Source organism: Festucalex cinctus, chromosome 13 (assembly GCF_051991245.1).
Source record: "Festucalex cinctus isolate MCC-2025b chromosome 13, RoL_Fcin_1.0, whole genome shotgun sequence".
Classification (NCBI taxonomy): Eukaryota; Metazoa; Chordata; class Actinopteri; order Syngnathiformes; family Syngnathidae; genus Festucalex; species Festucalex cinctus.
The window spans coordinates 21,613,940-21,638,173 of NC_135423.1; the positions used below are offsets into that span (position 1 = coordinate 21,613,940).

The following is a 24,234-nucleotide window of genomic DNA, read 5'->3' on the forward strand; positions in this document are numbered from 1 at the left end:
TTACAAAATCACCAATATGCGTAACCTATAATTTTAGTCTAAGATAATCTTGTTTGACATAACTCTCATTTTACCTAAAATGCACAAAATTTACTCTGACGGTCAAAAAACAACTTTTCTAGTAAAAATAGGCTGACCGCTTTTTCCAATGTGCTTCCTTTCACCACAGCAAGATGGCAATGATGTGGGCTTCCTGCCTTTGAGATCACATGACCACACATAGCACGGTTGCCTAGATACAAGACGTGGCTCAACTTACCCAGTGGTTCATCTTACCCACCCTATCCCTAATTAATAGAATAGAAAAGGGCCATGTGTTTCATTACATTTTAAGGGAAAATACTATATTGGGATATATAGGTCTTTCTTAAAAATCATGTCATCGCTTTGGAGGTGGGGGGGGGGGGGGGGGGTTATGTAACAAAAGTACAAATAACGAAGAGTTGAGTACGAACATCACTAATATGAGAGAGAGAGAGAGAGAGAGAGAGAGAGAGAGAGAGAGAGAGAGAGAGAGAGAGAGAGAGAGAGAGAGAGAGAGAGAGAGAGAGAGAGAGAGAGAGAGAGAGCAGCTAAACAACTGAACATCCCAGCGGTAGCACCCTTAAAAAACGTTTCCCCGCCCCACAGGTCCAGCACAATGCAGTAGAAATACAGAAAATAGGGGCTGCCCTACACAGGAAAAAAGCTTGCAAAAATGTGCTCTGTGCTACAAACTCTTAACACTAAACAATTGAATTTTAAAATGTAACCTCCCCAAACCCATCTTATGAAATATAAAATTCTACTGTATTGTATAAAGAGGAAGAAAACCACCTTATAGGCACAAAGTACGAACAAAGAAATGAGTCCCAAGTTTCCAACAGAGCAAATTTGCGCCTCCCAAGTGAGACTGCTATTAACAAAAACCCAACCGTACACACTTTTAACCATGCCTGAAAATACTTGTTATGTAGGACAGAAAGGAGTAAATCAGAGTAATAAGAGAAGCAGATGTGACAATGGACACTGAGCAACCATTTTAGTCGGTTCGCCATGCTTGTATGGATTTTGCTGATCAAAATTCTCTCTAAACCAGCAGTCTGTCGACGGCCAGGAGGAGACCATTTCGAAGCATGAAAAGAATCACAACACCGACAATGCTGAGCCAAAACAGAGACTTTCAAAGAGCTCGATTACGTGTCGGACAGATAGATGTGCACACATACGCACCATAACTGCTCATATAACACATGAACACAACTCAAGGCCAATGGCCAGACAACACACACTCTAAGAGTTCCTGCTGCTCCACACTGGAGGTCCGTCTGTCTGTCTGTGTCCACAAAAAGTAGCCTCTGAATCTCAGTTGTGAAATAGGGAGGACTCAAGACGATATATAAAGCCCCCATCGCTTTGCATCATTATTCCTTTATCTACATCCATACTAGCTGTCTTTATGCTGTTTCATTTTCTGTTCTCATCAAGCTATAGGCCTACCTGCCTCGTGATTCCAAGCAAACCAATTTTCAGTTGGACACTGAGCGCACCCCCGTTACACCCCACCCCCCCCCCCCCCCCACACACACACACACACACACCCCGCCCTCTTTATTCATCCTCCTCCCATCTGTCTTCTACTCTCAACCCTCTCGCCATCACATCAATGCCAGCACAGGCACATTCATTCCTTTCCTCACTCCATGAAATTTCATTCTTGTCTACCGTGATCATTTTTGAGCAATGCGAAACCACAAAGACAAACAAAAAAACATTTAGCACACATGAATTTATAATGGTGAATTTGAGTAAATAGCATAATGTCTGCTTTCAAGGGGAAGGCACAAATTCATTTGGATGATGGATGAAGTGACATAAGGGAGAACATCGTAAAGGGAATTCAGAAGAATATGAGAAAAAAAATATAGACAAAAAGAAAGAAAGTGGGTTAAAAAAAAATAATATTATGAAAGACTTTTACCCAAATAAGAAATGTTTATAATATATAACACAGTAGTTGCTGCATGCAGTACCTATAGCGCCTAGACAGCTTTTTTTTTTACAGCCAGAATAAAACATGAATTATGCATGCAGTGCTGTTCTCATTCGGTGAAGCCATATTAATATTATTACATACGGGGTAATACAGAGGGGTGCTTGTGTGTCCTCCACGACACTCACACGACTGGGGAGCCATAATGCTGCAACGTAGACATGAATGCATGCACGGCCGAATAGTCTACACGTTCACATGACCCCACCCACATACCCACACACGTATATATAGCCACCAAGACAGCTAAGCTTCCTTTATTCATTGCAGCAGGGTAGATTGCATTTTCAAAGACTGTGTGTGTGTATACATGTGCATGTGTGCGTGTTGTTGTGCGTGTGTATGCATGTGTGATTACTGACTTTGGCAAGGAAGGATGGGGGATATTAAACGATTTAAATTCTCACACGTACACACCGAGACACCCAAACAGACAGATATGCTCATGCACACGCACAGGCCCACACCCATGAATACACGATGGGCGAGTCTGTTCAGCCAGATAGGCCAATCTAATATCGTCTACTGCCAATTACCTCAGAAACATGCACCACAGTTTCAGTTGGAACATAGATCTTGTCATATACTGCAACATACTGTAGGTACAGTATGTACGCATCGCCACTTGATTAGCTACACTTGCACAACCTAATGTAAGAGGAAGTTCTGCCTCCACATCCTCGATGATCAAATCACAAATGATTGGCGTGCTAACAGAAGTCCAACAATCCTTTTATTCTCATCAAACATTACTATCTACAGTATGTATGTTATTGATTTAATTGTAGCACCTCTTTAATTAAGCAACAAGTGGTTAATGTCAGTGTAAACACGTCAAAATTAAGCTCCGCCTACGTATTCACCCAATCACAGATGTCTGAAGCAGCCATGTTTAAAGGGAAACTTTACTTATTTAGCCATTTTTGGCAGTCAAATATTAATATCTTGCCTATACTAAATTTGATACTTTAATTATTTTTCATGTACAATTAGTACCTTTAAAAACACTTCATGTAAGCCACACATGGCCTCTCCCAGGCGGAGGATCGAACCCACGCCAACCGGCACCAAAGGCAAGTGACGGTTCCATTCCTCCACCTGGAGCCCATTAAAAACACATTTTGCAACTTGCTGTCGACTAAAAATGACATCACAAGGGCTCAGGTAACCAATCACAGCTTGTGAATGTCACATGACCAAACCTAGAAAACACGTGAGCTGTGATTGGTCATCTGAGCCCTTGTGATGTCATTTTCAATCAACAGCAAGTTGCAAAATATGTTTTTAAAGGTACTATTTGTATGTGAAAAAATAATGAAAGTATCAAATTAATTATAGACAAAATATTAACTTTTTATTACAATAATGGACTAAATAAGTGAAGTATCCCTTTAATGAATGAATAAAAAAGTAGGTCAAATGTTAGTAAGTTTAACTTTTGCAAAATAAGTTAACGATGGATCCTAAGAAAAGGGAAACTGCTGAAGAGAACGTCAGCAAGCGCTTGTCATAGATGAGCAGAAAGTTCTGTGCTGTCCTTCTTTTAGTGTTCTGTAACCAGGTCTGCATCACGCAAGGCAAGGTTGGCACTGGTACTGTATCTTTGTTGTATTCCACTAGTAACATCACAAATGAGCAGTGGGAACAAGGTGATCAAAAAATTATGAAAAAGATCAAAATAAATGTATAGCAAATTAATTGACAATGTGGCATCCCACATATACCGGGTATGTTTTTTTGTTTTTTTTAACAGAAAAAGACTAGTTTCTCTGAATGACTTGGAAAAGAAACAGATATAATAAAAAAAAAAAAATCAAAATTTGCCCATGGTGTTATTATGGAAGATGCTTTTTCAATGGAATTGCTGTAGTCCTCCTTCCCTTTTCCACTGCTTAGCTAAAGTTAATGAGCAATAAATAGTTGACATGTTTTTTTGAAGAGTAACACTGTTAATCATATTTGAGATTAATTTAATTCCACTTAAATCACAAAGCATAACGTGGACAAGTGCTGTGATAGTAAATCCGATACAGAGACTAATGATTTGTGACACATCAATGATGCAACGTCATCTTTAATTGTCATCTCTTCAAAATGACGACACTGAGGAGCATATAAAGAAAAAGGATTTAAGCCCTGTGTTTTTCCATACTTTACCCTAGGCAGTGCAGGGAGGAGTTGAACATCTGTGAGCGATTGTCATCAGCTCCCAGTCTCAAACCCTTTTCACACTGCACTTACTCAGTGTGAAAGAGTTGCGCAGCTACATGAAAATGGAATTTTCCAATTTGAGGCACCTTGCCGCCACGGCAGAAGTCCTCCTGCCCCGCCATGCCTCTCCATGCTGCACAGCAACACTCCATTCCGTGGTCCCTGCCCCTCACCACGTGCACAATGAATGGTTTTGACGACTTCACGCCATGTCCCACTAAATCAGGGGTGGCGAGATCCGGTCCTCGAGGGCCGCAGTCCTGCTGGTTTTGGATATTTCCCTTCTTCAACACAGCTGATTCATGATCAGCTCATCAGCAAGCTCTGCAGAAACCTGATAACGAGCCTGTTAATTGGAATCAGCTGCACTTCGAGTAGGGAAATCTACAAAACCTGCAGGACACCGGCCCTCGAGGACCGCAGTTTGCCACCCCTGCACTAAATGCAATGTGAAAAGGGCTTTAGGCTGCATTCACATTGCACGGAATGACGTCCAATTTGGATTTTTTGTTAAGTCTGATCTTTTTATGTAGTCATTCATATTACTAAACCCCGCTACTGCCCATAGCCAGCTGGGATAGGCTCCAGCACCCCCCACGACCCTAGTGAGGAATAAGCGCATCAGAAAATGGATGGCTGGATGGATCATATTACTAAAACAAATGTGATATCTAAGGTGAATGCATCAGTTGAAGTAACATGTATTCGTCAAATGGCACAAAGTTGACATGGTCCCGCATGTCGGGGCTCATCGCAGATCAACAGAGGAGCAAGGCGGGCAAAGGTAGAAATATTTTGAGGAAATCAGACGACACTTCTTGATCTCCTCATTTCATGGATGTCTAATAAGGATGAAGTCACGTTATTGCCGCGCATAAACAAATGAACCGTCTGCATGGCTGAATTATGACTCTCTCGACCAATGTCCACTTTATGCTTTATGTGTCAATTGGGATCAAATTAAAGTCAAATATAAAATTTACAGTTATTGTTTGCAACTTTGCAGATGCAAGGACTATCGTGAGTGGTCTCCCAAGCATTCTCCCCCACCCATGCATACGAAAGGCACCCGATCCGGGTAAGATTAGAAAAAAAATCGTTATTGCACTGTTTACACTCTATGAAAAAATACACGTCACAAACAGTGTAAATCCCCTCAAAATAATATTACAATGTCTAAACTGCGTTTCACAAAAGTGAGTACATTCCTAAGTGAAAATGTCGAAACTGGGCCAGTGCTGTCCGTTGGAAAGATAAAATAAAAAATTTTCAAAAATGTGAGGGGTGTACTTATTTTTATGAGCTATTGTATATTTCTACTCTATGGTAACAAAATTAAAGTGTTGAAAAATCTTCATCTGTTTTCTTTATCACTTGTCCTTATAAAGGCCTTTTCATACTGGACTGAGCACAGTACAGTGTGCTATCGACCGACCCAATTCATGTGAGTGTGCTGCTGTGGCACACCGACACACCACCACTATGGCTGGTGCTGCACGAGGTGGTGTTGTCGAATTATGTGGTTGAATTGAAAGTCTGTAATTCTATAATTGTAATTTGTAATTGTGATTTCTGATATGTGAGCAAAAGCTGGGGGAAACATCCAAAATCCACACGGGAATGCCCAAGTCACGATTCAAACCCAGAACCTCAAAACTGCAAGGCATTCATATTAACCACCAATCTACCATGCCGCAACAGTGAACAATCAATATCATAAATGAGATAAACACAGCAATCATCATCTTACGCTTGTGGTTGTTTTTGCGCTGGAAGGGGAGCGTGTGCCTCTCCGAGTCTTCCTCGCCCTCCTCGTCTGCCAGATGTGTGTGAGTGTAATGGTAACTCAGCCCTGGGCGGTTCTTGTAGCGCTTTCCGCATACTGGAATACAAAAACACACACACAAAGAAAAACATAGTATGTTGAATTATGAAACAAAGAAAATAAAAGACTACGTACTATTAGTGCACTACTCACTGTCACAGACATAAGGCTTGTCTCTGTCTTCTATAGCAGGTGGCTCTTGTCGCTTTCTCATACCGCCAACTCCGTAGGCCTGACACACCAAATTTAGGCAGTCAGATTAAATAAATAAATAAATAAATAAATAAATAAAGACCGAACGGTTTCTACATACAAACACATTAAAAGAGCGAAACAACACACTCATCACTCCACGTGTCAACACACGAGTACGTTTGCATTTTAATCATCTGCTCGCAGTGCAAAGTTTCACTTCCAGCAGGAGGGGACTGATGACACCTAGCAGGGGACCAACAGCTCCAATTAACAAGCTTGCTGTCTCTATGAATGAGTGTGTATGTGCATGTGATCTTATTCAAAATACATTGTTAACACTTGATTATATTTCCACGGGATGCCCCAAAAGAAGAAAAAGATAACAACTGAATAGTCTAATCAAAGCTGGAAGAGAAAAACAGAAAAATGACTTCTGTTTTTGCAAGTTAGACACTTATTTTAGTAACAGCAACTTGTTCACAAGCATCTTTCGAATTGCTTCTCTTCAATCTAACCTGACAAACAACCATTCACACTCATGCCGCCTGGCAATTTAGAGTCTAAAATCAAATGCATGTTTTTGGAATTGCGAGTAAACCCGAATGCCCAGAGAAATCCCCACAAGTGCAGGGAGAACATGCAACCTGCAGTCAGAAAGGTCAAATTTTGACATTCAAACCCAGTACTTAATCACAGGGCACATCTAGAGAGAGACATTCACAAATCGCACTGTCACTGAATTGAACCCGAGCTGCAGGAATGGAATCAGGCGGGTGAACCACGACACTATCAGTAATGTGATTTTACTTAGCATTTTCTGAACAAAAACAAAAGAAATGTGTACATTTTACATGAAAAAAATGTCAGTGATGCCCTACCCGTGCTTTGGTGCGGTTCTTGCGCTTCGGAACATCTTCTTCCAACTCGTCTACGTCCAGCTCATGAGGGAAATCTCCAACAAGCAATTTCTATCGGAGAAATAGAGAGTGTGCAGTAACACTACACAAGAATATGCACTGGTTGTAGCTGTCAAAGTTGTGTCAGCATAACATAAGGCACAATGGAAACATGGGAACAGGAAAATAACCTTCAGTCTTGTGTATATTGAATTTGACATTTTGGGTGGCACATTTCAGCTTTGTTGAAAGTTTTTTTGTTTTTTTTTTACCTTGGCTATACTCAACTCAACTTTATAGAGCACTTTAAAAAAAGAACAATAGCTCTAAAGATCAGACATGTAAAAACAAAGGCAGTTAAAACAACAAATTAATAACATAGACAGTAAATACCATGAAACAATCCAGAGTCTCATACTGAGTCCAAAAGCAACGAATAAAAATGTGTTTGAAGATGAGTTTAATATAAGCATATGCACACCAGTATTGCTAGTGCTGACCATCTGAAACGTCACGTTGCCTAGCTAGAAAAAACATCCACTGCCAGCTACTTAACAATATAAATGGTTAGCTATGATTAAATTCAGCAAATAATAGCAATGGTGTTGATGATAGTGTGTTGTTATTGAGTGGTAGAAGTTAATAACTGGACCACATATGCTGGTTTAAGCTAAAAATATAGCTTACATCATGACTTCATGTCACTAAAAGGTACAGTAGCTGCTTTCTCTGTGTATGTTAACAGCCCAGTTGTTGAGAAATGGGGGAGATTAGGGAGAACACTACGTGGATTTTTTTTTGTGTTAGAATATTGCATTCCAACAAATTCCACTTTTAAAGGTTGTTTTAAAAGGACATACAGCAAAAGTTAGCGAGCACATGTAGCGAGAGGATTTTTTCCCCCTTAGCTGTAAATACTAACAGGCAACAGAGAGGCAAACCATTACCTAGCCCACGCCAATACTTTTGTGTTCTAAAGTGTAATATCGGTGTATGATATGAGCTGTCCATTGTAGATAAAAATAGATAATCATCCTGTGATTATTTTTAAATTATTGTACTGCACTGAAACATCACTGACGTCAGTGACATTGTGGATAATATCCTAACAAAACTTAAACAGATAAGGAAAACGACATGCCTTACCTGACATTCGCTCATCGGCTCTTCCTCTTTTGTTTCTACCTTCTTGTCCAGCGTATCCCCGGCAAGCAACGATTCCAACACAGGACCATCTGGAATACCCCCTTCCTTCTTTAGGGAGGCCTCATAGTCTAATAAGGAGCCATTGCAATGACAACACACACAAACAGAAAATTTACTGAATAGAGACAATAACAATATTGCTTCATTAACATCATCACTTCATTCCTCCTCCAACAATGAAACTTCTAAGATTCTGTAGATTATTACAGATTTCATTTAATTTCCCCCTTACCTATTTTGAACTCAATTGGTACAAGCCGTGGGTCCTCCAGGATGTTTAACCGCCTCTTTTTGCGCCAGCACCGAGCGGGATATGTGTACAACTGACCTGGTGCATGACCTAAAACTCAAAACACAAACAAACAAACAAACAAACAAAAAAAACACAGCTTAGTTGTGAGGCAACAATGGCGTATGAACATTACAATAAATAATTACTGCAAACCCACTGTTTAAAATTTTGATGTATGCGTTATCAAAACAAATACATACTTTTACAGAAAGCAGAAACAACTTCTACTGAGTGTTACTGAGCAACCTAACAAAAGCACTTCTGGCATAAAGTAAAGACAGCTTGCCATCTCAAACGCACACACAAACAAAGACACACACACATATACTGTAAGTATCTCTCTCAGGAGTAGTTTGTGCCAGTGGCGTATCATCGCCACAGGGGTGCCTGTTTCTCTGCCAAAATACACTAATGTTAGAGAGAGTAAAGGAAGTGGAGAAGATGGGCCACAAGGTGGGGGGTACGCAGACAAGATGGAGGAAATCATACCAAAGAGGGGTTGGGACACAAAGAAACAAGCAGCAGCCGAGAAGGAACAAAATAAATGTGGGAAATTTTTTGATTGGCACATGCTAGGGTGGACCAAAACTGCCAAAATTTGAAAGGAATGAATGAATAAAAGTGAATAGTAGTTTTTAAATTAAATTTATTGAAGTACATTTTGTACAAATAAGTAGACCCTGAGAAAAAGACAACTTGTTAATTCCTGGCCGAGCAGACAAGTTGCTATTCATAACAGTCATGGAGGTCATAGAAAATACTAGATATCGTCGTTTTTGTTGTGTGATGTTTTTTTTTTTTTTTTTTTTTTTTGCATTAGTTAATTTGATTAAACTGAATATTTTGTCATCTATGCATTGTATTACAACCTTACTTTCATGTTGTGAATTAAGTGCATATTCTACAGAAAACATTTTGTCAATTTGGTAATTTTTCATTTTGGTAAATGTTCAATGAGATACCGAATATATACAATATATAGAATGTATGTATATATATATATATATATATATATATATATATACATATATATATATATATATATATATATATATATATATATATATATATATATATATATATATATATAAATTTAGAAAAGTAAAAATAAATACAAAAATAAAAAACAAGATTTAAGAAATAAAAATACATATAAAAAGAAATGTGGAAATAAATACAAAAATACATATATAAATGTTTATGGATTTATTTCCACATTTCTTTTTATATTTGCATTTATATGGAAATTAATTAAAAATGAAATATATAAATATTTTGTATTTATTTCCACATTTCTTTTTACATTTATTATTTTTTTGAATATCATTTTTTATTTTTGTATTCATTTTACTTTTATTTTTTTATGACTGTATATATGTTGTTTTTATTTATATTTATTTTTTTGTATTTTTTAATCCGTTTTTATTTTCACATTTGTCAATTAATTAATTATTTATTTTGTTAGTTATTCATTGCATCCATCTATCCATCCATTTTCCAGCGGGAGTGCTGGAGCCTATCCCAGCTGGCTTCAGGCAGTAGGCGGGGTACACCCTGAACTGGTTGCCAGCTAATTGCAGGGTACAAAGTGACAAACAACCATCCACACACATACACACAAGCACACCTAGGGACAATTGAGAGCACCCAATTAACCTGCAAGGCAAGTTTTTGGAACGTGGGAGGAGACCGGAGTACCCGGAGAAGACCCACGCAGGCACAGGGAGAGCATGTAAACTCTACCCAGGAAGGCTTGAAGCCTTGACTCAATCTTGCGTCCTCAGAACTGGGAGGCGGACGTGCTAACCAGTCATCCACCATGCCGCCCCATAGTTATTCATTCATTTATTTATTTTTTTTATTTGATCAGTTTTGGTCCTCCATACATGCGGCCAGTGAAACGACCAAAGTCCCACACACAGACACCCACCTGGTCCACGGTGGTTCTTCTCCATCCAGATGTAACAGTTGCTCTGGGCCACGCCTGTCTGGGAGTCCAGGAAGGGGAGACGCATGGAGCGCTCGGCACACAAACGGGCATTGTAGCTGCGACAGTGTTCAATGGCCTCCTTGTAGAACTCTTCACCAAGACTGGACGAGTAGAAAGAGAAAACGAGGAAAGAGGTGTGACACGTGAAGTCAGCAACAAGGCTAAAATAAACTTTGACAGGCCAACGTAGTTTTAAAAGAGAAGTCAGTCCAAAACATTTTTGACAATAAGTTTTATGTGCCACCACTAATCTAATCGCAGCATTCTTGATATTGTTTTGTCTGTGGAAAAAGCAAGTGGCAAAATGGTCAGACCCTGTGTATGATAAAAACGGGTGGGAATTTGCTGCTTAACTAGTTATTTTGTTTGCCATTTGCGATCAACTGAAAACGAGATCACAGTTGCTCAGGAATTCACCAATCATGGCTCACCCAATTTCTGAAGCTCAGCTGTGATTGGTCATTACTTGAGCCCTGAGCAACTGTGATGTCATTTTCAGTCGGCAGCTGATTGACGCTTATTCCGTAAACTCATTATTATTCGGAATGCCGTGGATAGACTTATTAGCAGCACTGCAGTTTGCTGTTGTTGTTTGGGTTGAAATGTACATGTACTGAACATTTTCACACATTGGAGTCCTCTTTTAGAAATTTCAGTCTGCACAATAATGTTTCACATGGTTTCATTTAAATGGTCTCAATTGTTGAGGCAAGCTGTGGAATTTCACAATCCCATTAAAATGCAGCGGATGAACTAGCAAGGACTCACAACAGTACAAATTTTCACAATTGTCACTATGGCGAACACTTATGCACTGTTATTTTTTTCATTCAGTGATTTTGTCTGATTAACATTCAGTGCCATGTTGCTCTCTCTCTTACCTGTTCTTGATGACTGCACCTCCAGATTGCCTGTGGGGAAGAAAAGAAGAAGCCCAACAGATGCAGCATGAGTCATTTTTGGCGACCAGTTTTCTCTCTCTCCATTCCACTGTTGGTTTGACTTTTCACTCCTTCCCCCACTGCCTTGCGCCTTGGGCTTCTTTCTCCTCCATAAGTAAATCTTTATTTACTTTTACACTCTCTCGACATGATTTATTTTGCGTTCACACTTCACACCTCCCTCTTTGTCTTTCTACAGTTAATCACTTTTCTCTTGTGTCTTCCTGCTGAGCACAGGCGCCAAGGTCACTCTGCTCTCCACACACCAGAAACATGACACACATGCAAAGCCAAAGCCTTGGTAACCAACTGTCAATACTTCAAATCACATTTGTTGAACTTATCCAAAATGGATAGAAAAGTCACCAGACAGGTTATTAGTTATCCCTGCCCACTCTCATAAAGGCAATATGCAAGTGTCCATGCATTTGTAAATGTAAAAGGATTGGTTGGTTTATTAGTAATGCAAGTACCGGTACTAAAAACTGTTTTGACAAATAAAGAATGGTGTATTTGCCAAATAAGGATCTACTAAATGTTGGTCCGTATGTGGATAGAGGAAGCCTTTAGACGCATTTGAGTCATGAGGGAACTGTCCCCCTGCTACTAAAGACTCATCTGTTTAATCCTGATTCTTAAATCTTTCCACATGTACCAGGACAAACAAAAAACATGACGTTCCACTATACTAGGGGTCTGCAAAAGAGCCATTTTAGGCCAAATAAATAACCAAAAATCTGCCTGGAGCCACAAAACATTCAAAGATTGTGATGAAAGAAACAGTATGTTAGTCTAATGTACTGAGGGTCCAAGACAGTGCTAATTTGAACTACATCATAACACAGATTCATTTTCTTCTACCTTTAATTACGCTTCCATTTTTTTATTATTATTATTATTTTTTTAATACATTTTTAGACTTTTCTGCCTTTCTGTTAAATTTCTGACAATTTCATGGATATATGGCAATTGTCTGTCTCTTTTTCCTTTTTTGGACATTTTATGGCTATTTTATTTTATTTTTTAACTTTTTTTCTGCTTTTTTGCTATCAATTTTCTGACATTTCTTGGCAATTTTATGGACATTTTATGGTAATTTTCAGGATTCCTTTTTGGGGTTTTTTTGAACATTTTCTTTCCTGCCGTTTCTTAAATCACTGTTTAGACTTTTATTTCCTTTTTCTTTTTTTCCATTGGTGTTGACATTTTATGGTCATTTTCAGGATTTCTCCTTCTTCTGTTGCTTTTATTCACATTTTAATTACTTTTTAAACATTTTATTTTCTGCCTTTTTAAAAAGTAAATGTTCTGACTGTTTGGGCAATTTCATGGACATTTACTTTTTTTATTTTTTTTGCTTTTCGTTTTGTCTCTCTTTTTCTGCCAACTTAAAAATTTGGGTTGACAGTTTTTGAACATTTAATTGTTCTTTTTTTAAAATCTAAATCATCAATTCATTTTACAACATTTTATCCAACAATAAACATAAATTTGAATATATGAAAAAAAAATTGAACTTTTTTTTTTTTTTTTTTTTTTTTTAAAGAGATTCTCTGGATTGGGACTAATGTGGCTCCGGAGCCGCAGGTTGCAGATCCCTGCACTATACTATTGTCAGTAAGAGGAATATGTTTTCGTTTGTTGAATGCTGATTGATGTTTTGATTTCATGACAAGATTTTATGCGGCACTGGGAGTTAACTGGCTGTCAGCAGACGTGTATCTTTGATATTACCAAACAATTGGTCAAATACACATAATTACTGAAACTAGAAATTACAGCTGCAGAATGCCAAGCAGCCTGTATGAGCAGACAAAAGAAACACCCAAACTTGCAATTTGCAGTGCCATATAATAATAATAATAATAATAATAATAATAATAATAATAATAATAATAATAATAATAATAATAATAATAATAATAATAATAATAAGAAGAAGAAGAAGAAGAAGAAGAAGAAGAAGAAGAAGAAGTATTATTATTATTATTATTATTATTATTATTATTATTATTATTATTATTATTATTGTCTATTTCCTTCTCTTTCAGAACTAACTAGCATGGGAAGTAGATCTTTATAGACGTCGTGTATGTGTTATGCTGTTGTTGTTGTTGTTTTTTTTACAATTTTAGATTATTACAAACTTGTGGAATTTTCCAAGTAAAGACTGCAATTTGGCAGCATGATGTACTAGTTGTGAGCATTCACAGTTCTGAGGTGCGGTTTTTGAATCTCCTCAGTCTACCAGTATGGAAATTGAATGCGTTTTCTCTCACATTCTAAAAAACATGCATGTTATGTTCACTTTAGACTCTAAATTGTGAATATGAATGGCTGTTTTTCTATATGTGCCCTGTGAGTGACTGGCGACCAGTCCAGAGCATTTGTATAGGCTCCAGCTCACCTGCAACATTAATGGAGATAATCAGATGGATGGATGGATGGATGGATGGATGGATGGATGGATGGATGGATGGATGACAGACAGGGGTGGCCAGTTGTGATTGTTCTCTTACTGCTGAATGTTAAAAATACAGTGCCTCAAGTGAAGCTCTCTCTATTTACTGGGGATGTAACGATAAGGGCAATATCGTGATATTAAAACTGCCACAATATCGTCGTTGTCATGTTCACAATATTTAAAAGGAACATATCTGTTAAAAAAAAAAAAAGTCAGGTTGATTTCCATTTGTGCAGTTCTCGCACCCTCTCGTGGCTAGTTTTAGTGCAATTTAATTTTCATTAGGGATGTTTTGGCCATCTACGTTTAAAATCTATGCTAATTGTCAGATGAAGGGGAACCTAATTTGCTTGTGAAGCGATCAATGTGTGCTTGCATTAGCAAGTAAGTGCCTCAATATTGTTATTAGAGATTGTAGGTGGTTTATATGCATTGCTGTTATGTACAAAAGCACAATATTGTGCTTTTTTTAGTATGAGCTCTTTTTTCTTTTTTTTCTTTTTTTACAATATTGTGATCTTTTTTAAATATCGCCGACCCCACCACAGTATCGTGATAATTATCGTATCGTGACCTTCATATCGTGATAATATCGTAACGTGATGTTTGGATATCGTTACATCCCTACTATTTATAGTAAACAAAAGCACAGCAATAAACATCTCAGTGGTTTAAAAAAAAAAAAAAAAAGTCATAAAATGATCAAATGTGGGGCAGAGTCCCCTCCAAAAGTATTGGAACAGCAAGGTTCACTGCAACCTTTTTCAGTTCTTGTTTATTTCTGGGGATTTCTCCCTTCAGTTTATAGACTATATATTTTAGTGATGTCAAAGTTAGCTCTTGAGTTAAAGCAAGTTAAAGCTTTAAAGCTTTAACTATGATGACACTATTTTTTTATTGCTGATGTAACTCAGCACTCACAGCAAAATTAATTCTACAAAAAGTCTACAAGACTATTTCCTCTGGCAATTTACAGAAAATGCATCCAACAATGACCCAATAGCGTATGCATGCATTTTTTTTTCCTTCTGAAGAGAAGACTGAAGAAAGAAGCCCCCAGAAGCAAACAAAAACTGAACGAGGCTGCAGTAAAGGTATGTACAATCATTTCAAATGAAGACTGCTACACTCTGGTGAAGTCATGGGCCACAAGCTTGATGTAGTTTTTGCAAGTTCGGGTTCTGCCACCAAATATTAAATGTTATGCACTTTAAGTTCATTTAATAATGTCCCTTACAACACTTTTACTCACTCGAAAGTTGAAAAGTAGGTTGCTTCAAACAAAAGGTTCTCTGTCCAGAGTTGTTTAATACATCTTGAAGTAAATACCATGAGATGAAAGCTGAAATTCAGAACTTTTATCTGATCTTCATCTTGTAGCCCGTAGGCAGTAGTGTGACCCCTTTTGGGCTTTGTGATGCTTCTGACCAAGCCATTTCAACATAAGATACTGCCTAGGGATTTTAAACTGAAACCTAAATATCTTCAGTACACAACCAAAACAAAAGAAATGACCTTGCCGTTCCAATACTTTTGGAACAAATAAATGCGTTTGTGGTTAAATGGTTTGAGAAGACACATTGTAAGAAAGGAAAATCATCATCAACATCCCCTGTGAAAACTATTTTATTCAAAATGTGGACACGTTCAACTGTGAGACACAGCAGAGCAGATGCTGACAGTGTGTGTTGCATCTTTAAAAGTAATCCCGCAACCTCTCTGGCCAACACTGGGCATGTGACATTTAAAGGATGTGATCTGGGCAACAATAAGTGGGGCAAACCGTGCCCATGTTTGTTAATATGTCACTCCAAATGAGCTGTTCACAATCTGTTGAAGAGAATGCATCTTTACACTGCTGCTCTTCGTGGGCATTTGAGCATTTTACAGCAGTGCAGGACACTTTACAGAGCTTGCTTCACTATTTTTAATGATGTGCCAGTGATGGTCCCGGCAGTTTCAAGCAAATATGAAGAATGGCATATGACAGAGGCCTGTTCAAACAAAATGATCAATTTCAGCCAAAATACTGAGGAAATGATTCCCATAGCGGCACATATACCTGTTATGAGTAAACAGCAATGATGAGAGACATTTTTGTAATATTTCCCTAAAAAAAATTAGAGACTTGGCATTTAAAGCTTCACGGCTGACCAAAGTAAAATACCAGGGAGAGATAGCGACTGAGTTGGGAGGAAAAGGGAACACATTCAAAATGTAAAACAGGCCACCAAAGAGCTCCCCATCCACCACCTCCCTAAGCACCCTCTCACTTCAAATCCTCTACCCTCCATCACATTTCCCCCTGCTGTCCATAGAGCTACTGAAATAACTTCTTTGATAATACTATAAGTTGACAGCTGGAGAAAATAGCTTCCATCAATTTAGGTGCGCCCAGTTTTATAATGTTGAGATAGGGAAGCCGCATGCCTGCTTGCGAGATTGAATCCAAGAGGAGCCAAAGAAGCTGGACCTGAGAGGGAGATGCCTTAAAAGAAGGTGGTTTGATTAAAACAAAAAAAAATAAAAATAAAGGGTGGTAGAATACAGACAAGCAAGGGTAAAGTAAATGGAGAAGAGTGACAGATGATAGACAAAAAGAAAGGATGGGAGCACGATGACCTGTGAAATGCTCATTTTTCGGCAAGGACATCGCTCATAGATACCACTTTTTCATCTTTAATCCCATCATTAAGAAAAGGCTTGCAGATGCATAATAGGCAACATGAAACCCATCATTCAGGTGCAAATGGTCACTAGTGGAGCATCTAGCAGCAGTCTTTCAACAGAGGCTTGAAAGAAAAATAGCTGACGATCTGATTATCAGTTCAAATGTTGTGTGCATTTTTTTTTTCGTGGAAAATATCTCCATGATTTCGAATTTAATTACATTTTTAGGAAAAAGTCACTCAAAATTGCACTGGGTGGTTCCTATTTGAGTACACTGTATGTTGCTTATTAGTAGCATAAATACATAGGGGCCTATGTAGCAACCCAAAATCGAGTAGAATTGAGATGCAAATTGGCCGTTAAAAACGAATGCCGAATAAGTATGTATGCACATCAATACGTATGTAAGCAGTGCACAGCGCCGTGTGAAATGCCCATTTCAAGAGCAATAACCGGAAATCTTTGCATATAGGGAATGTTAAGACAGCTATGCGCTTTATATTTAACTGTTAACTCATTTGCTCCCAAAAACTTATAAATACGTTCATTTTAAATATTACCATGCTCCCAAAGACGTATTTATATGTTGTTGTTGTTTTGTTTTGTTTTAATGTTTTTTATGCTAGAGCATACAGAAGGCTTTGATGCAGCCTCTGAACTGAAAAGAATGCTTGAAGCAATGGTAGTTATTACAAAATCGGCCAGTAGGTGGCAGCAGAGTATAAGAGATCAGCCAGGGCCATGTTTTTCACCACTCTTTTAAACAGATTTGTGAATAATGATGAAACTTAGCTATATTTTAATGCTAATTGGTGCAAAACGGAAACAGATAGAAATATACTTTTTTGTCCTGATGAAAGAAGAGACTCTAATCTTGCTTTTGGTAGGTTCCATGTTTTTATAGCAAACGGAACACAATCTGTGGGCCTTGCAAAATCAGTCAAATCCAGTAAAACAGTCGGGAGCGAAGGCGGTTGCTTCAGTCAAATGCCTGGGAGTGAATGAGTTTAGCAATCAATCAATAAAGCCCAGCTAGGCAGTGCATCAACGTCTTGTTGTTACTTCACTGTTGGCCTCTGACACCATCCTAGAATGAAAGGAGTGGACACAGGACCGGAGAGACAAACCCTCCTCCAGGCTAGCTTAGCGATAGCTAGCGCTATGACATTACACGGATGGATTTAAAACTACCGAAAGTGAACACCCTGGGTTCTGCTGTTGGCCAGTGGAGTTTAAAGTAAATTATTTTAAACCAAAAATGATTTCACCGCAATGCACAACTCATCAAGTGATCTGAGTCAACATTTGTCCAGTGTCAATCAGAAGGAAATTAAGCTAATAGCCTACTGACGTTAACAATCTGTGCTTGTTGTCATGACGTTAAAATACTGTCAGTAGCCATTTTAGTGTGTGGCAAAATTTGTGCAATTTCTGCTACAATAAGAACACTACAGACATAACGTTATTATAAGGCAGCAACGTTATCATCAAAATTAAATTAAAGCTATTACCGTATTTTAAGGTCACTTAATTAAATTTAAATTGTTGCATTAATCTCTTGACTTTGTGCTATGTCACAGAGTACATTTTGCTTTTCATCTATTTTGCTGTTGCCGGTTACCACACCTGCGCTAGGCTAAATAGTTTATATTCACAGCAGCAGCGCTGGTCCAGCTGGTGAGGCAGGATGCTGAGCGCACACGCCACAAAGAGATTCATCCGGAGACTCGACTAATCATCAGACCACATATTTTCGGAATAACTGCCACAAGAACGTTCATTCATGCAACAAAAACACTGAAATGTCTTTTTACTCTATTTTAATTATTTATTTTCTATTTTCAGGATTAATTTGGCTAATTGTTTACAGAAACTCTTAAGTGCAATTAGAAATAGATTCAGCCTTGCAGTAATTAACTGGCATTTTGCCCAACATAAATCAAACAGAAGCCACAATGAGCAAAAATGTCCAGACAGACATGACATAAATGGCACACAGCCTTTCACTGTGCAAGGGCACAAACAACACAAAGGGCATCGATTCAGTACATATTGTAGTCTAGATGTGTTACATACATACTGTACTGTACACATCATTCAGAGCACCTGCAGCGCGTGAAAATGCAAAATGCAGCCTTTACTGAGTGTTGTGGAGGTATTCTTTTAACCATTTTTATTATTGCGATTGTCGTTTGTGGTGTTGTAAAACTCATCATACTGTGAGGTGTTTCCAATATTCTATAAATTGCTCGTCTCATGTAGCTATGAAAGGTAACCATCCTATTAACGTTATATATGTTTTAAAAATGCATATAAAAGATGTTGGACAGATAAAACTAGTAGTCACCTCTACCAGGCCACACAGATGAGAAGGCTTTTGTCTCGTTTTAAGGGTGAACTATCATGTCCTGTCCAGCAGAAGCAGTCTGTTTCAGCCCAGTCCAATGTTTCATCCTCCCTTTCTCTCTGGGACACGGACACACTGCCAAACTGTATTTCCTGGTTACAGCAATTAACGCTCGCTCATTAGATTGCAATAGAGGAACAAAGAGCTCCCCCTAGCGGTAGAAGCCAATCATTGGAGCTGCTCATGAGAAATCTTTTAGGGAATCACCCAAATTAGAACATAGATAATAGACAAGATTGTGGTTTGTGAAATGAGAAAACGAGTATATAAGTATATTTTCTGATGTACAGAAGATGACTTCATGACAACAGCAGATTGCATGTTTTTATCACATACTGGTTGAGAGCTGTGTATTTTGGCACATGGAAGTGCAATTTTTTTTTAAGCACTCCAAACACTTGTGCCAATACAGTCAAGTCTCCACACCTGGTCCACGCACCTGTTTCACCCACTGCTGTCCATCTGTCCACTTGCTCGTACCCAAATGCACAATAAGTCCACTCATTTTGGCGTTTCCTGGCCTAAGGAGCTTTGTGTGAATGCAGGCAAGAAGTAATATCAGGCGGCCTTGTGTACTGTTCATCCCCTCCCCCAACTCAGCCCTTCCATGGCTGAACTCAACAGATTAAACTATGCAATATCACCCGTACCAATCCGGCGCCACCCCTCCTCCCCACCACCCTCAATTCAATTTCTTTTCCACTGTCCTCCACTTTCTTTCTTTCTCTCTCTCTCTCTCTCTCTCTCTTGCCCATTAATATATACAACTCTTGCAATGAGATGAGTTTCTTCTGGTTTTAGTGCAGCATATCGGGGGTATACAAAAAGGACATATATATATATATATATATATATATATATATATATATATATATATATATATATATAATTATTATTGCTATTATTGCTATAAAAAACAAAAATGGTTCTTTCCCTTTATTGTGCACTTGCGTGCGCCTCTTTTTTTCCTGTCCACACGTGCATGAACAGTCACATTGCAGAGTTTAAGTGTCTCGCCCTGTGCATGCATGCATATCTGCTCTTTGTGTGTGGGTGTATACAGCGCATAGCTATAGCTGCAGTGTGTATTAGGGCCAGTGCATCAGGGTAAAGGCAATCTGCCTGTGAGCAGCTCCTTCAGGTGAGATTTATTACCACTGCACTTGGCCTCTTATAATGGCGATGGACTCCTTACCCCCGTATCTGGCCCTGTGTGCGCATGTGAGTGTACGGGTTGGTGATTTCTTAGTTTAACCCCCTCCCACCCTCTGAAAACACACCACCATCACTATAGGAACTCCTCCCATGTCTGCATCCATGTTCAAAAGCTGCAGAGAGGCAGCGTTGGTATTGACTCCACCCTTTGAGAACTCTTGATAACAAGGTGCGCTGGACCTGCGCAAACATTGGGACTCATACAAAGAGCTGGTGATTCTATTCTTCAACCATACTGCTTCAGTTTGGACGACTAGTTTGAACACCAAATTCCTGGATGGAAATCACTCAAGGTCCCAAAGCAGTGGAGCTGACTGACTGTCAGTTAGGTAGCACTGGAGAAATAGGTCATAGAGCTAAAAATACTTATCTATGTCTCTCTCTTTCTCTCTATTCCTCTCTCACGCTTTCTCAATCCTGTCTTCTAAAAAAAAAAAATACAAACTAAAGCAGAAATAAAATCCAAATAAAGAGAAGATGAAAGGAATAACTTGAGAAAAGAAATATACCCTTAAAAACATCAGACCTTAGGCTTGCTCCCTTATGAATAAAGAAGCAGGAGCAGGAGGGAGTGTGTGTGTGTGTGTGTGTGCACGTGTCTACAGATGAGCAAGTTAAGGAATGACGGAGAAGATTGAAAGGGAAAATGAAGATGTAGAAATGGGTGCTGAGGCTGTGGTTCAGCCATCACATGGGGCTGTTTGCACACCGAGGTTTATTACATGGAACTCATTATTCACTCAGCCCAGCCAAGCAGGCAGGAGAAAAAAAAATAAAAAAATCATAGGCCCCCTCCAGAACTGGAAGAAGAAACCACACAAAGGATTACAGGTGTGCGATCTTTTTATTTTATTTTTTATTTTTTTTCAATTTTATTTTAAAAAATTGCAGTGAATGTTACCATGGGTGAGGACAAGTGTGCTCAAATGAAGACAATGAGTGAAAAGATGAAAAGTCAGTTGAAAATGTAAAAGAATTTAGCCTTGAAGATTTCATTGGAAAAAAAATGTGAATAAAAATCCCTTCAAAGCAAAGAAGTTTGATGGGGTTGACAAAAGGAGACTGAAAATTTATGTCGGAGTGAAAAGAGGGATAGAGAAGGAGTGATGGATGGAGAAAATGATGAAGGAGGAGGGCCTGAACGTTGAAGCGGGTCAGCAGGGGTGATGGGAAGCGAGCGAGCAGGAGAGGAACTGCAGAGAGAGAGCGAGAGATTATCTCTAATCCAAGAGAGAGAAAGCGGAGGGAATTTTTGGAAAGTCCCCAGTAGATTGCATGGAGTGGCTGTATGCACCTCTGCTGATTGTTGAACACACACGTACACAACACAGTGGACACTGACTGGAGATGTTTCCCACAGATTTAACATCCACTGAATTAATTAGCAGGTTTGAGGGCATTTCGGGACAAAGCTACAAGAACAGACCTAGAAATTGAATAAGACTAATGCCTAACTTTCTTAGCACTCTTCCTTGTCTTTCCCTTTCAAAGGCATCATGATAACAAATTTCTTAAATCAGACCATTAAATCCACTTGTCACAGAGAGGAGATGTTTTTCCCAATCATCCCCATTATAGGTGATAATATTTGGGAAAACAGTTTTCAAGTTAAACTGGGCTACAATGGCAGGCTATCAAGACATCCCACTATTGGCTTCCTGCTGCATGGCAAGTGCTCTTTAAAAGCAGCCCATACAGGAGAGTCATTCATGGATGCCTGCCTCACACAGGCACATCCCCATGCCAAATGGCACAACCTTTGCAAACGCGCTGAGCAAAACAACTCATATGAGTTAGTGAGGCTATTGTGTGCTCCCCTGTTACCTCTCTGAAAGCAACCCCGACAGATATGCTCATCAGCGTGCACCTTTTTGGCCGCATGCCTAAAGCGGGTAGCAGGCGTCTGCATTCCGCTGCAGCCAGTCACGGCAAAACAAAAAGACACGGACGGCATTGTCACCCACCCCAAAAAAATCTGCCTCAAAGGAACTTTAATCTCCTGGAGCACGCCATTGTGGAATTAAACGCGTGCTAAATTGCAATATAAATGCAAGACGTGGTGTTGCAATTAGGCTTTGATTGCCGACTTAATTGTAATAAAATTAAACACCTCGGCCAATATACTGCCAAAATACCGGGCAGCCTGCAGCCGTGGTGAAGCTTCAAGCGTCCTACCTGTTCCCACTGTCCACACAGGTAGCTATCTAAACTGTCTGCCTTCCTCCAGTCCAGCCTGCCTCTGACCGTGATCTTGGCTGGCTACACTGGCAAGGGACATACCGGGTCACCCAAATCCAGCCCCGGCATTCCTGCATGCTCCTGCACTCGCGCACGCTGCTCCTGGCTCGGGCAAAACGAACACAGCGATTGCACCGAAACGCACAATCAACCCGTGGCGCCGACACATCACGGATAGGCAACTTTTCTGCATTTTTATTGTCTTCTTTCTATTTGTGATGTGCGCGGCATGCACAGAGGTGTTGGCAGTCGTGCTACGGGAGCAACGGTGAAATCCCACTGAGTGACAACGTTCATCAATAGGAAAAAGGCGAATGTGTTGTACTTACGATTTGAGGTGGTTCTGTACCGCTGTGGCCATTTTGGTGTAGTATGATAGAATGCAACGCTGCAGCGCCCGGTATTGTACATGTAATGTAGAAGCTATTTCAATTTCATTCATTCTCTGGGGCTGCGGCTGGAACGGCCAGCCAATGGGAGACGGGAGCGCATGCGACAGCAGAGGGGAAGTGTAGTTTTTTACGCATGTCAACATGAAACATGTCCAGGAGCAATGCACTACAAGTACCAGCGTGGGTAGCGAGTTCAAGGATGCCACGGTCCCGCCTCGGATCTGAAAGGGCAAAAAGCACCCAACCGCAACCGAATTATTGAATACATACAGTTAATACCGAGGTGGCTTACATGACTGTGTCACTTTTGTACATTGATGCCTTCCTTTCTCTGCATGTTATAAAGTTGCAATACACCGTGATAATTGATAGATTACTGATCAATTTGAATAAATGAATAAATAAATAAATAAATAAATACATAAATAAATAAATACAATTAGATTGACGCACATGTGGATGTTTCTGCCAAAATGCATTGTGCCAACATAACCCTTTTCTATGAAGTCCTGCACCGAGCATGAGCTTTAATTATTCATTAATCAGGAGCAATGAGAGGAGGGCTATAATTGATTCTTTCAGACGTTCATGATTGAGTTAGGCTGCCTACATGGGACCTTCTCTAACCCATAGCACCTACTTTCGTATTAAAATTAGTCTCATCTTGTCATGTTGCATAGATAGATAGATAGATAGATAGATAGATAGATAGATAGATAGATAGATAGATAGACAGACAGACAGACAGACAGACAGACAGACAGACAGACAGACAGACAGACAGACAGACAGACAGACAGACAGACAGACTTATTTCGTTAATCTTTTGTGTTCTTAACATTTTATTTATTTATTTATTTATTTATTTATTTATTTATTTATTTATTTAGCACATGACAATAAACATCTTCAATCCTGCAAATTCAGGGCTATACTCCACATGTCATTTTAACTGCTGTGACGGCGCCCAAGCCGCTCACTGACATGTGATATTTATAGATCTATACTAGCAAATATTTAATGAACATATCCATAGTAGTTTGCAGTATAGATACAGTCAGCCCATTGTAATCATCAGTCAGATCCATGAACAATTAGTTTGGGTAATTGTGTACATATGGACTAGATGTTCATGTTTAAAATTGGTGGACAACTTTAAGGACTGGAGCTGAAGGAATCACGTAGTCCTCAAAACTAAGAAGCTCATTGTGTATATTAGGACAGGGCTCAGCCTGTTACATTGGGAAGGCCATCCAGTTA

At 39.1% G+C, this 24,234-nt stretch overlaps 1 protein-coding gene across 3 annotated transcripts in view; it reads right to left on the reverse strand.

The window, feature by feature from the left end:
* Positions 1-23,117, reverse strand: part of dpf1 (double PHD fingers 1) — a 50,715-nt gene extending 27,598 nt beyond the window's left edge. Inside the window, exons 1-8 of one of the 3 annotated variants that reach the window (XM_077541555.1) lie at positions 22,912-23,117; positions 11,529-11,558; positions 10,588-10,748; positions 8,598-8,705; positions 8,306-8,433; positions 7,142-7,231; positions 6,222-6,300; positions 5,994-6,125 (exon numbers count right to left, since the gene is read on the reverse strand). In XM_077541555.1, coding sequence (XP_077397681.1) covers positions 5,994-6,125; positions 6,222-6,300; positions 7,142-7,231; positions 8,306-8,433; positions 8,598-8,705; positions 10,588-10,748; positions 11,529-11,558; positions 22,912-23,117 — 934 coding nt within the window. Of the gene's footprint in view, positions 1-5,993; positions 6,126-6,221; positions 6,301-7,141; positions 7,232-8,305; positions 8,434-8,597; positions 8,712-10,587; positions 10,749-11,528; positions 11,559-22,911 lie in introns of all 3 variants that reach the window. The other 2 variants (XM_077541554.1, XM_077541553.1) reach the window with 2 other exon arrangements.
* Between the last annotated feature and the right edge of the window lie 1,117 nt (positions 23,118-24,234).